The sequence below is a fragment of the Rana temporaria genome, chromosome 5 (genome assembly GCF_905171775.1).
Source record: "Rana temporaria chromosome 5, aRanTem1.1, whole genome shotgun sequence".
In the NCBI taxonomy this organism is placed as follows: domain Eukaryota; kingdom Metazoa; phylum Chordata; class Amphibia; order Anura; family Ranidae; genus Rana; species Rana temporaria.
The window spans coordinates 377170541-377188414 of NC_053493.1; the positions used below are offsets into that span (position 1 = coordinate 377170541).

At 43.2% G+C, this 17874-nt stretch overlaps 1 protein-coding gene across 1 annotated transcript in view; it reads left to right on the forward strand.

Annotated features, from left to right (window-relative positions):
* Window positions 1–17874, forward strand: part of LOC120941315 (fibrocystin-L-like) — a 319487-nt gene that overhangs the window by 51520 nt on the left and 250093 nt on the right. Inside the window, exons 14-16 of the mRNA XM_040354640.1 lie at window positions 9021–9283; window positions 11675–11757; window positions 15978–16137. Coding sequence (XP_040210574.1) covers window positions 9021–9283; window positions 11675–11757; window positions 15978–16137 — 506 coding nt within the window. The remainder of the gene's footprint in view (window positions 1–9020; window positions 9284–11674; window positions 11758–15977; window positions 16138–17874) is intronic.

Here is a 17874-nt window from a genome sequence, read left to right on the forward strand (position 1 = left end):
AATAATGAAAACTAAAAAGTCTTGAAAAAAATGTGATAACTGTGATCAAAAAATCATAAGTCATTCGTGTGAGTAAACAAGAACATAGGTGATTTGTTCAAAGATGGTGGAAAAATCTGGAAAGAAATCAAACGGTGAACATGGATCCCAAATATCTGGTATTGATGACCCTTACCAGATAGATTGATCCTTAAGGATCAGGCCAAGCAAGCAGCCACACACCTGGACTGCACAGGGGATCGGAATCTTTAGGATCCTCACAATAGGTTCTCCAGCAGAGTTTCCAAGAAAAAAACAAATATACAAAAAATAGTGTGATACTGTATGGAACACTTAATGGTAAATATCACCCAGTGACTGGCAGACCAACAGTGAAACAAAAAGACCACCACCACAGTACACACTGCTCCTTACCAGAGCCCTAGGGATGGCTAGCGCAAACAGTAAATGAGATGTGTGCAGCAGGATAGGGAATGGTCAGATCGATCCTCAAACGAATGTTCAGATGGTGTATACACATGTGGAAGAGAACTCACAATAGTGTGACATCATTTAAGGATTTATTAGGTAAAAAGGTAATGCACTTACAGCATAGTTGAGATAAAACAGCATAAAACAATTCCGGCCGGTAATGGAACGAATTCCTCTCTCGCGGTGACGTCAGCACGCCTCCTCCCAACGTTTCGTCCAATCAGACTTGTTCACGGGGTATATTCAAGGAGAAGAACATGTAGCAATATAAGGTTGGCTGAATATTTTATAGAGTCTCATACCACAAGGGTGTGAGATAGAACAGGGTTTAGAGGTTTAGAGCCCAGTTGTGGTAGAAGTCAAGGTAAAGAAGAGAGTGGGACCGGGTCAGTATCTATTACATCAATGAGAGGTGCGGCCTTTTCTGCAAATAATTGTGCTAGATGAGCTACCTGAGCCGCTTTGTAGTAATAAGTAGGGATGAGCTTCGAGTTCGAGTCGAACTCATGTTGGACTCGAACATTGCTTGTTCGCCGAACAGAAAACAATTTTGGTGTTCATGGCAAATTCGAAAAGCCGCAGAACACCCTGGAAAAGTCTATGGGAGAAATCTAACGTGCTAATTTTAAAGGCTTATATGCAAGTTATTGTCATAAAAAGTGTTTCGGGACCCGGGTCCTGCCCCAGGGGACATGTATCAATGCAAAAAAAGTTTAAAAAAATCTGCCGTTTTTTCGGGAGCAGTGATTTTAATAATGCTTAAAGTGAAACAATAAAAGTGAAATATTCCTTTAAATTTCGTACCTAGGGGGGGTGTATAGTATGCCTGTAAAGCAGCGCATGTTTCCCGTGCTTAGAACTGTCTCTGCACAAAGTGTAATTTCTTAAGGATAAAAAGTCATTTAAAATCACTGTTCCTGAAAAAACTGCAGTTTTTAAAACTTTTTTTTTGCATTGATACATGTCCCCAGGGGCAGGACCCAGGTCCCCAAACACTTTTTAGGACAATAACTTGCATATTAGCCTTTAAAATTAGCACTTTAGATTTCAAACGTTCGAGTCCCATAGACTTTAATAGGGTTCTAAAGTTCACATGAACTTTTGGTCTGTTTGCAGGTTCTGGTGTGAACCGAACGGGGGGGTGTTCGGCTCATAGTAATAAGTAATATTCAGCATTCCTAGCCCTCCCTGAGACTTGGGTCTATCGATTCGATATCTGTTCAGCCTTGGTTTTATTGGGGCCAGATAAACCTGAAGAGGAGATGCTGCAATGAGTGTAAGATATGATGGGGGACCAGAACAGGCAAGACCCGAAGGCTGGATTCACACCTATGCATTTTTAGTGCCTTTTGCATTTTGCAGATTTGTACTACAGTCCATTTAACATGGTTTCCTATGGAACACGTTCTGTAGTACAAATCTGCAAAATGCAAAAAGCACAAAAAACGGATAGGTGTGAATCCAGCCTAAAGGGATAAAGCAGTTTTGGCAGGAGAGTCGGCTTTGTCGCATACGTTCGTCCCAGCAAGAGATGTGTGTTTTGTTCAGCGACTCTAATAGTTCAGTCAACGTTCTAATAAGAGAGGGATAGTTGGCACCATATAAGGCTGAGTACATCGGGGGAAGTGTGACTCCAAGATAAGGAATGGAGTTGGACCATTGGAAGGAGAATTGGGTTTGCACCCTCTGAAAGGTGACGTCTGGTAGAGAAACATTTAGTGCACAGGATTTGGCCTGGTTTACGTAGAGACCCGAAAGTTATATCAAGTTGGGCAGCGTGATATGTGGGGATGTGATACACATCAAAATATCATCAGCGAACATAACTAACCTATTGTGCACATCAGCTAAATCAATACCCCTGATGTCTGGATTAATGCTGTGTATACACGATTGGAATTTCCGATCGTGTGTAGCCCCATCTGAGTTTTTTAATCGAAAATTCCAATGAATTCCATCAGAGTTTCGATATAGAACATTTTCTATCTTTTTCCGATAGAATTCCATCGGAATTGCGATGTGATTTGGCCGGGCTAAAGTCTGATTGTGTGTACAGGGCATTAAACGAATGTGTGCGGCCAGAGGTTCTAATGCTATTATAAAGAGGAGTGGAGAGAGGGGACATCCCTGACGAGTACCTCGAGCTATAGAGAAGAAAGGCGTTTCATGCACATAACATTTTATTTAAGAGAGTGTTTCAGTAGCATCTTCCTTTCAGACTGTCTATCTCTTTTGAAAAGCCCTACAGACCTGTACATTGCAGGGAAGGAAGTACATCACTCCTCTGTCGTTCAGCTGTGTGTGTTTCTTGGCCTTCAATTGTTAAGCTCTTTGGGCCAAATCCACAAAAGAGATACGCAGGCGGACCTGCTGTTCCGCCTGCGTATCTCTGTGCCTAACTTTGGGAGCGATCCTCAAAAGGATTTTTCCCAAGTTAGGCAGAAGATCCAAAATCCGTAATTTAGTTACGCTGTTGAATCTTTGGATGCAGTACCGCATCCGCCGCTGGGGGCATTTCGAGTCGAAATCCCTCCTTGCGTATGCAAATTAGTACTTACGGAGATCCACAAAGCTTTAGGCATTGTGTGATTTGCGTAAGTTACGAATTTGCTTGCGCAAAACTAAGGTTGGTTTTATATGGACTAACTTTAGTAGACCATGCAAAACCATACCTTTTTTTCGATCGCCGAGTTTTTTTTTTTAAATTTGATTTTTTTTTCCCGTCGCGTAACTTTTTTTTTTCCCGTCGCAACTTTACGAACCCGTCGCTATCCACAAAGCCCGACGTAAACTACGTATGCGCGATGCACGACGGGAAAAATAACGTCACACGCATGCGCAGTCCGTCCGGCGCGGGAGGCGCCCTAATTTAAATGGGAATCGCCCATTTTAATTAGGGATCGCTTAAGATGCAAGGAGATCAGCTACACTGGCGCAATTTTAGAGGTAAGTGCTCTGTGGATCGCTACCTAAAATACTAAAATTGCGCCAGTGTAACTTTTCTGCCTAAAACTAAGATCCGCAATTTCTTTGTGGATTTGGCCCTATATTCCTATTAAACGGGGGACAAATTACAAATGCATTTTGATATTTCTTATATTCAGTAAAAATATTAACATTATTTTAGATCAAAGAGTTGCTGTATGATATCAGAAGAAAGCTAACTTTCCTAGTGATTGTGTTTAAATCTATGAACCACCAAGTGTTCAAACTGACCTAATAGCATACCTCCCGAGTCCCAACCATCCCGGAATCGCTGGGACCGTCACAGAATTTCAAGTAAATCCTGGTGTACAGCAGCAGAGCCAGATGCCGGACCAAGTTCCGGCAATTGACTCCACTAATGCCCTCTGCAGGTGCGTGCCACTCCGTGCTGCAGCAAGGGAGGCTAAAACTCACTCAGTGCTCAGCCAGCACAGCCCCCCGCCTGCTCACCCACCTGCCGGCTCTACATCCAGTATGAATGGAGAAGGAGTGAGATTAGCTCTCCTCCCTATGTCCCCCTGTGTCCATCCACAACCCCTGGCATGCAGCTAATGCTGTGCCTGTGAAGGGGTTGTGTGGTCAGGAATTTTAAATCATAGTTAAGTGAACTCTCCCCTCTCTCTCTTCCTTCCATGTCCCATAGTGTTCTTGCTTTCCTGCCTTCCATGTCCCATAGTGTTCCTGCCTTCCATGTGCCATAGTAATCCATCCTTCCTGCCTTCCAGGTGTCATAGTGATCCTACTTTCCTGCCTTCTATGTACCATAGTGATCCTTTCTTCCTGCCTTCCATGTACTATAGTGATCCTTCCTGCCTTCCACGTGTCATGGTGATTCGTTTTGCCTTCCATCTGTCATAGTGATCCTTCTTGCCCTCCATGTGCCATAGTGTTCCTTCCTGCCTTCCATGTGCAATAGTAATCTGTCCTGCCTTCCATGTGCAATAGAGATCTTCCCTGCCTTTCATATACCATAGTGATCCTTCCCTCTTTCAAATCTCTCTCCCTAAGGGTTGGTTCACACTGGAACACAGTTCAGGATGGTACATTTTGAGAAGTAGTGCTTTGTAGAGCATCCCCATTCACTTGAATGGGTTGTAATGGGTGAAGCAAAGCATCATGGCTGCAGCATATGTACACCCCCAGCTGCTGCCTCTGCAGCTAAGGTGTGGTTGAGCCACGGTTTCACTACCCCTACAAACACTAGTGTGAATGAGCTTTAAAAGTATAACTAAAGGCTAAACTTTTTTTGTTTTTGTTTTGGATAGAGTGGGGAGGGAGTAGAACACCTTTCAGTTTTTTATTGCTGACTGTACCCCTCTTACCGTATTTGTACTGTTTACCATTATCATTAAAAGTGAAAGTGAAAGTAAAAGAAATAACCCAAATTTTGGGTTGTCCCCAGAAAAGTGATAGAGGGAAAATCTTCCAATAGGAACACTAGTTCTAGTGACCTGGGGCCCTCAAGGAATTCCCTTGATTTATAGGGATTTCCTCTAACTTCCTGTTTGGCTATGGGACAGGAAGTGAGGGGAAATCTTTGCAATGGGACACAATTGGGGAAAAAAATAATCTGGCAGAGGTTATAACCCTCCCTCACTCTATCGGGGTGGCGATGCTCGTGACTGGCAGTTGCAATGACTGCTGGCCACGAGCGATCGCGGGCATGAGAGGCAGAACAGGGATGTGTGTGTGTGTAAACATACACATCCCTGTTCTGTAAGGAGAGGAGATGCAGATCGTGAGTTCCTACAAACTGTGAACCACGATATGTCATCTCTTAAAGTGAGTCCACTCCCCCTACAGTTAGAACACAGTGAGGGAACACAGTAAACCCCTTGATCGCCCCCTAGTGTTAACCCTTCCCTGCCAGTGACATTTACACAGTAATCAGTGCATTTTTATAGCACTAATCGCAGGAAAAATTCCACTGATCCCAAAAATGTGTCAAAAGTGTCCAAAGAGTCCGCCATAATGTCGCAGTACCGATAAAAATCGCAGATCACCGCCATTACTAGTAAAAATAATAATAATAAAAATGCCATAAATCTATCCCTTTTTTTGTAGATGCTATAACTTTTGTGCAAACCAATCAATATATGCTTATTGCGATTTTTATTACCAAAAATATATGTACACATCGGCCTAAACTGAGGAAAAAAATTGCTTTTTTTTAAACAATTGGGGATATTTATTATAGCAAAACGTACAAAATATTGTGTTTTTTTTCTTCCAAAATAGTTGCTTCTTTTGTTTATAGCGCAAAAAATATAAACCGCAAAAATGATAAAATACAGACAAAAGAAAGCTATATTTGTGGGGAAAAAAAGGACATACATTTTGTTTGGATACAGCGTCCCACGACTGCACAATTTTCAGTTAAAGCGACGCAGTGCCGTATCGCAAAGAATGGCCCGGTCATTGAGCAGCCAATTCTTCCGGGGCTGAAGTGGTTAAACGTTATGTTGCAAATGTATCACATCTGAGATAGGATTTCCTTCTGATGTTCATTTGTTCAAGCAATGCTGCACTGTATACAGCAACTAGGCCCAGCTTCGGTTTAACCATTCCTCTTTAAGCCCCTCCAACTGTTAGACCATCATTTGCTACTATGTGCTACACGTACTGCAGTACATATTTTTTGGGCTACATCCCAGGGGTCTTAAGGTCCTTCATAATCCTCTATTTTAAATGAATGTGTTGAGGTTTATATGTATCCCTGAGTATGTGATAGTGTCTGCAGGATGATATCTCAGCTTGGAAAGCAATATGAACAGCTCCTGTCCTGTCACACAGGCAGCATTGTCAGAGAGGCAGTCTTCTTTTCCAGCAGGACAAGACAATCTCTGGCTAGAAAAGCTCTTATGCCCCGTACACACGATCGGAATTTCCGATGGCATAAAATCCGATTGAATTTTTCATCGGAATTCCGTTCAAGCTGCCTTGCATACACACTGTCAGACCAAATTCCGAGCATCCAAAGCACAGTGACGTAAAACACTACGACGAGCCGAGAAAAATTAAGTTCAATGCTTCCGATCATGCGTCGACTTGATTCTGAGCATGCATGTTTTTTTTCTCCGTCAGAGTTCCACACAGACGATTGGAATTTCCATCGGAAAAAAAATAAAACATGTTCTATTTCTAAACTCTGATGGAAAAAGTCCGATGGGGCCCACACACGGTTGGAATATCCAATGAAAAAATTCCGTCTGACTTTTTTCATCAGAAAATTCCGATCGCGTGTAAAGGGCATTAGATGACACCGCCATTATGTTACATATAGTAAGAGCTTTGAATGAACTGACAGATTAAAGTAGGCTATCGTTAAAAAAAATCTCACTTCATAGGAACGGATGATAAGGCAGCATTGCCAAATCACATCTTTTCTGAACAGTACTTCCTTCGTGTTAAAAGTTGTTGCTCTGAAATCCATTACATTACCAAAGCTAGCCACACATCAGTAGAATTTTGCTAAAAAAAAAAAAAATTAACATTTAACAATAAAATAACATTTGTTTTATTTTCTAATGGTTAGTGGGGTTAAATTGACATTTGCATTATACCATAGTGATGAGAATTTTTTTCTTGAGGAAACAAAATTATAACTGTGAATTTGGTTCATATTTGGGGAAAAATTGTACATATTGTAATGAAACCTGTTTAATACGTCTGAAGCCTCGTACACACGGCCGAGGAACTCGACGGGCGAAACACATCGTTTTCCTCGTCGAGTTCCTTGTTAGGCTGTCGAGGAACTCGACAAGGCAAGTTTCTTCATTCCCGTCGAGGAAATAGAGAACTTGCTCTCTTTTTGGCTCGTCGAGTTTCTCGACAGTTTCCTCAACGAAAATGTACACACGACCGGTTTCCTCGGCAAAAAAATATCTCCCAACAAGTTTCTTGATGGATTCTGCCGAGGAAACCGGTCGTGTGTACGAGGCCTGAGATTGCATTCAAATAGTAGGTCTGGATAAAATGTTATGCGTTTTTGAACAAAATGAGTTCACTTAATGATGGCAAGAAAGCATGTTCTGGTGAACAATTTGAGAATTTCTGTATTACGGTTGGAATGGAAATCGGACCAACTTTACAGCAAATACAAAGATAGCATGGCCTCGGGCTACCAATCATGTGACATTTCAGAGTATATTATCTTCAGCCAGGTGTTTTTTCTCTGGTAGGACCTTCATGTAGGCAAAACAAATCACACCTGACACCTTCCCACTCCCCAAAATCCCAGAAGACAAAACATATGTACACAAACAATAATTGGTTAAATCCAAACTTCATTTCCTTTATGCAGGCTTTTCAAGAAAAAAAATGCAGTAACTTAAAGGGTTTAGGGTAGTATAGCAGTTTAGGCAGTTAAATATTAAATTTTAATAGCCATACAGTATATACATCAGACCAAAAAGCGGGCAACAGGCGGCTGTATGCAAACACCTACCTCCTGAACACATAAAAATGTGCATTATCCACTCTGTACCCATGTGAATGAGGAGTAAACGTGGCCTTTATTTTATAGGTAAATAACTTTACCAAGTGAAGCTGGAAAAAATCCATATTTATTGTTTTTTTTTTATTTATATTTGCTTTTAATATATATGGGCCAGAAGAGTTACGACGGTGTATCTCAGGAAACACCATCGTATCTCTGTTTCTGAGCCCGGGTATCTATGCGAGTGATTCCTAGAATCATTTTCGCATAGATACGGCCAAGATCCGACAGGTGTAGGTCACTTACACCGTCGGATCTTAGATGTAATGCGACGCCGGCCGCTAGGTGGCGTTTACGTTCAGTTCTCATTTGACTATGCAAATGAGCCTGATACGCCGATTCCCAAACGAATTTGCGTTGCGTAGTCGTCGTTTACGTCGTTTCCGTAAGCGTAAGGTTACCCCTGCTATATGAGGGGTAACCTTACGCCAGTCTGCCGTATGCCATGTTAAGTATGGCGTCGGGTCAGCATCGTCTTTTTCCATCGGTTACGTCATTTTACTAAGTCGTCCGCGAATACGACTTTACGTCAATGACGCTCACGTCGGCGTCATTGACGTTTTCCGTCGTGAGCTGGAGCATGCGCACTGGGCTATTTTTCCGTCCGGCGCATGCACAGTTCGATCGGCGCAGGGGCGCGCTAAATTTAAATACAAGCCGCCCCCTTTGAATTACGCGGCCATATGCCGGGCCATTTACACTACGCCGCCGCAAATTACGGAGCAAGTGCTTGGAGAATACGGCACTTGCTCCTGTAAGTAGTGGTGGCGTGGTGTAAATAGCTTACGCGACGCCAACGCAGGATGTACGGGAATCTGGCCCTATATATTGAACATTAATAAGTTATTGCCAAGTGACAAGGCCCATACATGACATCGGGTCAGTTAACAAGGTTTCTATTTCTGTATCTGGAAGGAAGTGCAAAAAATGTGCACTCTTGGTTTGAACCAAAGGCAGATTTAGAAACATAAATTTCTATTCAATGTTTTTTTAACTATTTTTGACCAGAGTCTTTTTCCAGCTGTTATAACTTAAAAACTTGATTTTCTTTTTGACCTGCAATTAGGAAGCCGAGGGCTGAAGATGGAAAGGTGGAATGGCAGTTTTAGCCTGAATAACGCTTTGAATTTCAATGAAAATTCCACTGGCTATGCTGGTACCACCTGGCTTGATGGAGCTTCCAAGTCCTGGCCTACAGAAAACTCTCCTTTTATTGCTCGGTTGACCGGCTTCTTGGTACCTCCAGAGACAGATTATTACAACCTGTATATAAAGGGAGATGAGAACTATATGCTATACTTCAATGAAACGGGAGACCCAGCAGGCAAGGTAAAATATGTGAAGATTTACATCTGTAATGTCAATCACAATTCTTTTCTGAGATTGAAAGACTGCGTTCCATTCATGATTTGAAAGATTTCACTGATCACTTTTTTTGAATGAAACAGTGAACCTTTGCCATGAACCTTTGCCAGATCCCCCCCCCCCCATGTGAATGAGCATCGGGTACATAGTACTCCTACCCATTCACCAAAAAAGTATCAAAAAGTTATAAACACAAGAGACAGTTTTTGACAAATCCTTTATTAAAAAAAAATAAAAAAATGTGTCCCTCAATGTAAATCCATCGATGTATCAATAATCAGATTTCAATTAATCCTAACCTTAATGTGTATCTATAGCCTTTTTTATTTTATTTTACTTTTGGACAGAGTGGTCATGGATTAAACGGATACTATGTCAATCTATTTCACTTCTTTTCTCAGAAGACAGGAAGTGAGAGGTGTTGCCCATTTATATACTTGTCACATCACCAGTATCCCCATTGGAATATTTCTCTTCTGTTTAAATTACTCAATATTTTGGATTTTAGTCCCAATGATAGTGGTCTTCAGGACATCAGATAGGTGTGATCTTCCCGGAGAAGGCACAGATAGCGATAAAATCTTGACAGGTTTTTTTTACTCTATACAAACAGTGGGACTTTAGTCAGAAAATAAAGTCCTCCTAGTTAGCTGTAGGATGCCCCTTTTACAGGTGTAGCTATGTAAAACATAAAAAATAGGTGCCTATACTGTTTAAAATCCAGTAATATATTCTCTCTGCATATGCTCAGTTGCTCTCCATTTTTGGCATTGTGCCGAAAATCAGAGCCACTAGAGGTCGATCTGCTGACGGTCCAAAGATTTACTGCTGCTCAAGGGCTCTGGGCTTTAGCAAATTGGCGGCATCTGTCAAGAAACAGGAGCAGTTCTGAAGGCAATTCACAGCACAGGCAAAGTTTGGTAGCATAATTATTAATGTGGAGTGTACGTTCCTTGCTAAAGAACATTATTTTTTTATCAAGTTGTTATGGGTAAAGTTCCACTTTAAAGCCCCATACACACTATCAGTTTTTCTGCAGGTTTTTCTTTTCAGGTTTACCAAAACCATCTAATATGAGGTCAAACCTTAACGCCTCGTACACACGATCAGTCCAAACCGATGAAAACGGACTGAGTTCAGTTTCATCGGCCCAAACTGACCGTGTGTACGCCCCATCGGTCTGTTTTCCTTCAGTCCAGAAACAGAGAACTTGCTTTAAAATTGGACTGATGGACGCTTGACCGATAGGTTGAAACCGATGGTTAGTATGCAAAAGCATCGGTTCCAAACCCGCGCATGCTCAGAATCAAGTCGACGCATGCTTGGAAGCATTGAACTTCATTTTTTTCAGCACGTCGTTGTATTTTACGTCACCGCGTTGGATTCGATCGGTTTTTGAACTGATGGTGTGTAGGCACATCAGACCATCAGTTTGCTTCATCGGTGAACCGATGAAACTGAACTTCAGTCCATTTTCATCAGTTTGGACTGATCGTGTGTACAGGGCCTTAGGCCTTGTACACACGGTCGGACAAAACCGATGAGAATGGTCCGACGGACCGTTTTCATCGGTTCACCGCTGAAGTGGCCTGATGGTCTGATGGGCGTACACACCATCAGTTCAAAAAACGATCGTGTCAGAATGCGGTGATGTAAAACACACGACGTGCTGAAAAAAACAAAGTTCAATGCTTCCAAGCATGCATCGACTTGATTCTGAGCATGCGCAGGTTTTGAACCGATGCTTTTCTGTACTAACCATCGGTTTGGACCGATCGGGCAGCGGTCCATCGGTTCGGTTTTGAAGCATGTTTTAAAATTTTGGACCGAAGGAAAACAGACCGATGGGCTATACACACGGTCGGTTTGGACCGATGAAACTGAACCTCAGTCCATTCTCATCGGTTTTGTCCAACCGTGTGTACAAGGCCTCAGAGTTTCAATTTGTATGCAATCAGGCAGGCCCTTGCACTACATGATTTTGGTAAACCTGAAGAAAAAAAACTGCAGGAAAACTGATGGTGTGTATGGGGCTTTACACTTGGAACTTAAACCCCCCTAACCCTAAAATCCTTAACTCCCCCCTCCAAAATCCTAATCTTAAATCTAAATCCTAACCCTTGACTTTAACCCTACACTTACTCCTAAATTACCTTCTGCATTGAAAGTGTTGCAGTACCCTGCCCCAAGTTGGCTGCTTTTAGCTGTCAAGTGCCAAAAACTACCCACACCAAGGATCCCAGATTCACACATTTATGTTCCATTTCTAAAGCATTGTTTGTATTCCTTTAATATCTACACACAGTACCAATAAATGTATATACTTCTTACAAATTATTTTCTTTCCTCTGTCAGGTGAAAGTGGCCTATGGTAGTTGGTCATATTACGCCAGTACCTCTCAGAAATCACAGACTTTCTTCCTTCAGAAGGGAAAACCGTAAGTGTGTGTTGGACCATTCGATCTGGGCATGCAAACAAATGGTGCATTATTAAAGTAGAAGTCCATCCTAAAACTAGAATTCCTGCATCTACAGATATCCACCATCTAACACTAACCTATCTAACCCTGCAAAGAAGAAATCAGTATACATACCTTTTCTGCAGCCACTCCAACCCGATCCCACGCTGAGCTGTCACCTGCAGCTTCGCTATGGAGGTGGGTGCAGAGCACACGTCCGACAACGGAAGCCCCATAGTAAGTCTATGGGTGACGTTACTTCCCATTAATTTCACAGCCGTTGTCGGCTGTGTCCTCTGTAGAGATTCTGCCACTGGAGATTGGGTTGGATTAGCTTCAGAAAAGGTATGTATACCGATTTCTTCTTTGCAGGGCTAGATCGGTTAGTCTTAGAATGTGATGCAGCAATTTTAGTTTTAGGGTGGACTTACACTTTAAGCTTAGTTCAGAATTAACAATACATGTATTTTTAATGACAATTTATATAGATACGTGAGTTATTTTTATTATTAATATTATACAGGATTTATATAGCGCCAACAGTTTCCACAGCGCATTACAGTGAGACAGTACAGTTACAATACAAGAAAATACAAGAGGGTTAAGAGGATCCTGCTCATAGGAGCTTACAATCTAGTACAAAAAAAGGTAACAACTGTGGGGGAAGATCTGATCCAAGAGTTAGATTTGATGTCATCTCCTGTACAGAGGTACTTACAGGAGCACAATTAAAGTGGTAGTAAACTCTGTACTACTACTAACTATAATAAGGCTTACCTGTAGGTATAAACAATATCTCCTAAACCTGTACGGTTTAGGAGATATTCCCCTCGCAATGCACCACTGACTGCAGTGGCGCATGCGCAGCGGGGATCCTTGGCTAAAGGTCCGGCAGCCGCCGAACCTTGGCGGAAAGAAGTCGGTGCATACTAGCTCATTATGGCTTTTGCCTTTTAGGTAGGTAAAAAAAAAACAGCAGCGGGTTTACTACCGCTTTAAAGTTACAACGGAAAGTGTGGGAGCTGGAGTTTAGGGGTGGAGTTGCTCTACTGTACTGCTATTTTCCTTCCTTCCATTGTGTGGGGGCCTTTGGGGAGAAGGCAAAGTAGAGGCAAGTGCTGCACCGCTATGCCAACAAAGCACACAAATACTCACTGGAGCACCCTGAACTTGCAACTACTCTATTTCTAGTGGGGGCAGGGGAGTCAGGGAGAAAGCAGAGCACAGCAGGCGATGCCCATTCTCATATTGTGCAGAAGGAGAATGCAAGAATACGTTTTTGCACATTTGTGAAAAAATACGCAACATTTTATTATCGCATTCTCCTGCACAAAATGTGAATGGGCAGTCTCGCTTATTTGCGCACATGAGGCGTAAATTACTGACCAAAAAAGTATGGTCAGTGCACAGGCTTGTTTACATGACCATGTGCATAGGCACATTGCAATTAATGTGCGGTATTTTAGCTCCTTAAAAAAAGCTGTACTGAGATTTTTCAAGCTGCAGTGTGCAAGAGGCCAAATGCTATCATGAGGGAGCGGAGGGCAGGGTTGAGCCGCCTGCTCTGTTTCAGTGGACAGGGCGTCTCAAGAGCGAGCCTGCATGGGTGCCCCCCATGCATCTTTCTGTGGTGGCAACAGCCGAAAAAGAGGACCAGAGCGCTGGCGGTGGACCACAGAAAAAGAGGATCGGATTGCTCTGTGCAAAAGCATTACACAGAGCAGGTAAGTATGACATGTTTGTTATATTAATAAAAAAAGATGGTTTAAAGCGGAGGTTCACACAAAAAGTGAACCTCCTCTTTTTGGACCCCCCCCCCTCCGGTGTCACCTTTGGCACCTTTCAGGGGGGAGTGGGGTGCAGATACCTGTATAAAACAGGTATTTGCACCACTTCCGGGTTCTGACTCCCACGGGAGTCCTGCCCCTTCACGTCACCCCCCCCCCGCTGTCTTCTGGGAAACACTGTTCCCAGGAAAGAGCGAGGACCAGTGATGACGCACCGCGATACTCGCGCATGCGCAGTAGGGAACCGGGCAGTGAAGCCGCAAGGCTTTATTTCCTGATTCCCTCACCGAGGATGGCGGTGGAAGCACCCGAAGACTGAGCGATTGCTCAGCCTCGTCTGCTGACTTTGTGGGCGCGCTGGACAGGTAAGTGTCCATTTTTTAAAAGTCAGCAGCTGCAGTATGTGTAGCTGCTGGCCTTAAAAAAAAAAAAATCAGGGTGGACCTCCGCTTTAATGTCACCTTAAAGGGGTTGTAAGCCCTCTAGTTTTTTCACCTTAAAGCGGAGTTCCACCCTAAAGTAGAACTTTCGCTCATCGGATTCCTCCCCCCCTCCGGTGCCACAATTGGTCCCTTAAGCCGCACCCACTTTCAAGGAAAGATATCCGCATTATATGAGAGCTGCCATGGGACCCCCAGAAGAGGACGATCATGGCCACTGTGTGCAAAACGAACTGCACAGCGGAGGTAAGTATGACATGTTTGCTATTAAAAAAAAACAAAAAAACTTGATCCTTTACAATTACTTTAACTGCTTGCCGACCAGCCGCCGCAGTTATACGGTTATACTAGTAAAAAAAGATTTATTAATAAAAATGCCATAAAACTACCCCCTATTTTGTAAACGCTATAACCTGTGCGCAAACCAATCAATAAACGCTTATTGCGATTTTTTTTAATGAAAAATATGTAGAAGAATACGTATCGGCCTAAACTGAGGAAAAAAAACGTTTTTTTTCGATATTTTTGGGGGATATTTTATATAGCAAAAAGTAAAAAAATATAATTTTTTTCAAAATTGTCGCTCTATTTTTGTTTATAGCGCAAAAACTAAAAACCGCAGAGGTGATCAAATACTACCAAACGAAAGCTCTATTTGTGGGAAAAAGAAGGACACTTTTGTTTGGGAGCCACGTCACACGACCGCGCAATTGTCAGTTAAAGTGACGCAGTGCCGAATCGCAAAAAGTGCTCTGGCCTTTGACCAGCAATATGGTCCGGGGGTTAAAGCGGGGGTTCACCCGAAAAATTTTTTTTAACATTAGATTGAGGCTAATTACTGGAGGAAGAATCGGGTGTTTTTTTTTTAAATCAATGCAGTACTTACCGTTTTAGAGATAGATGTTCTCTGCCGCTCTCAGGTATGGTCTTTGGGACTGGGCGTTCCTATTTGATTGACAGCCTTCCGACGGTCGCATACAGCGCGTCATGAGTTGCCGAACGTCGGTGCGGTTCCATGGTCGGAAAGGCTGTCAATCAAATAGGAACGCCCAGTCCCGCAGCCCATACCCGGAAGCGGCGGAGAACATCTATCTCTAAAACGGTAAGACCCGGTTCACACTGGGGCGACTCATCAGGCGACGCAGCCGCCTGACAAGTCGCGTCCCATTCTAGTGAATAGAACCGTTCTAATAGGAGCGAAGCAAGTCGCTCCGACTTAGAAAAAGGTTCTTGTACTACTTCGGGGGCGACTCGGGGCGACCTGCATTGACTTCTATACAGAAGTCATTTTGCAAGTCGCCTTAGATGTCGTCTTCATGTCGCCTGGCCGAGTCGCCCCCGAAGTCGTGCCGCCCCTGTGTGAACCGGCTCTAAGTACTGCATTGATTTTAAACAAAACACCCGATTCTGCCTCCAGTAATTAGCCTCAATCTAATGTTAAAAATTGATTTTTTGGGTGAACCTCCACTTTAAGTGGTTAAGATCGCCATGCACTAGTAGAATTTCATAAAAAAAATCTCATTTTAAGAACCTTTGTTCAATTTTCTAATCACTAGTGGGATTTAATCAGCATTTGTTTTCAGACGCTATTTTTTCTTGAACAATACAATTTTTAACAGTGTATGTAGTTTTCATTTGGGAAATTACATTCATTGCAAAATCAAATGTCAAAAGCACACAAAATTCTAAACAGCCCTGGTGTCTCACTTTTGAGACAGAGGAAGGGGACTGAGGACAGCAATTCACCAGTCCCTTTCTTTGCAGCCAAGCAGCAGTGGGAATCTGTGCAGCACAGGGTGATTAGGATGTGCCCAGGCACTACTGGCACATCCTGTGTGCACGCCTATGAATAATATGAACATATGAATAGTCTCCCCCTGCCTGCACACAGAAGAAATGGAGTAGCAGAGACTCAGATGCTCCACCTTTATAGACTCAGACTATAACTCTGTGTTTTTCCATGTTTTTTTAGTTGCTACATTGAAGCCTACATCCAGAATTACTACGGATCTGCAAACATTGATGTGGGTCTGTACCAACGCAAAATCTCATATACTACTCAACAAATCTCTGATGCAGTGAATGATGTCCAGTACATACAGGCTCAAGCTGATACAGTTCTGGAGCAGCAGGTGAAAATTCTGAAATGTCATTTCCGTGTTTTTAAAATGTTGTTTATATAAAAGCTGGGCAAATAGCATTTTCAGAAGGAGAAATTGCCAATGGAAACGCATATGTTTCAGTCTTGACAGGTTCCCATGAACAGGGCCGGATAAATGTAGGGGTTATTGGAGCTGCAGTAGGCCCCTACCTGAATATAGGCCCAGCCGCCCAAAAAGAACAGGCCACACACAGAAAACAATGAGCTGAGGGAGAGAGATCTCCCTTGAACCTCCCTACATCTGTTTGAGTGGTTATCCTGGAGCCATGGCTGCAGCTGCAGTTGTGATCCTGGTATCTTTTTTTAGAGCTGGCAATGTTTTTTTTTTTTTTTAAAAGTGATCCTAGCGGCTAATTAGCCACTGGATCACTTTTACAGGTGCCCCACCTTCCGCTCACCGGTGCTCTCCTGTTGCACCGGGGAGCCATGGGACTGAAGCCAGCACTTCCGTAAGCTTACCATAGCGCTCATTGGGGATAAGAACATTCCAGATCATCTCTATGGTCTAAGAGGCTGCAAGTGACAAGTATGTTGTGTCTTCCGGTTTGAACAGGATGTAAACAATGCATTTTTGGGTTGGGAAAGCATCTGTTCAAACCAACCTTGGTTTGATCATATGCTTTTAAGGGTAGGTGAGAGATCTGGGGTTTACTTTCTACAATGTAAAGTAGTGAGTGTACAGCTTGTATAACAGTGTACATTTGCTGTCCCCTCAAAATAACTCAACACACAGCCATTAATGTCTAAACCGCTGGCAACAAAAGTGAGTATTTTGCAAGTAAAGTGAGTTTTTTGCAGCACCATTATTTTCCAGCACTGCCTTAACCCTCTTGGATATGGAGTTCACCAGAGCTTCACAGGTTGTCACTGGAGTCCTATTCCACTCCTCCATGATGACATCACAGAGCTGGTGAATGGTAGAGACCTTGCGCTCCTCCACCTTCCGTTTGAGGATGCCTCACAGATGCTCAATAGGGTTTAAGTCTGGAGACATGCTTGACCCGTCCATCACCTTTACACTCAGCTTCTTTAGCAAGGCAGTGGTTACCTTGAAGGTATGTTTGGGGTCGTTATCGTGTTGAAAAACTGCCCTGTGGCCCAGTCTCCGAAGAGGGGGATCATGCTCTGCTTCAGTATGTCACAGTACATGTTGGCATTCATGGTTCCCTCAATGAACTGTAGCTCCCCAGTGCTGGCAGCACTCATGCAGCCCCAGACCATGACACTCCCACCACCATGCTTGACTGTAGGCAAGACACACTTGTCTTTGTGCTCCTCACCTGCTTGACACCATCTGAACCAAATAAATGTATCTTGGTCTCATGAGACCACAGGACATGGTTCCAGTGATCCATGCCCTTAGTCTGCTTGTCTTCAGCAAACTGTTTTCCTGTGTATGATCTTTAGCAGAGGCTTCCTTCTGGGACAACAGCCATGCAGACCAATTTGATGCAGTGTGCATTGTATGGTCTGAGCACTGACAGGCTGGTCCCCCACCCCGCCACCCCTTCAACCTCTGCAGCAATGCTGGCAGTACTCATATGTTTATTTCCCAAAGACAACCTCTGCATATGACGCTGAGCACATGCAGTCAACCGTGGCAAGGCCTGTTCTGAGTGGGACTTCCGGTGACCAGTATGAGAGAATGAGAGCGATAGCACCAAATTTAACACACCTGCTCCTCATTCACACCTGAGACCTTGTAACA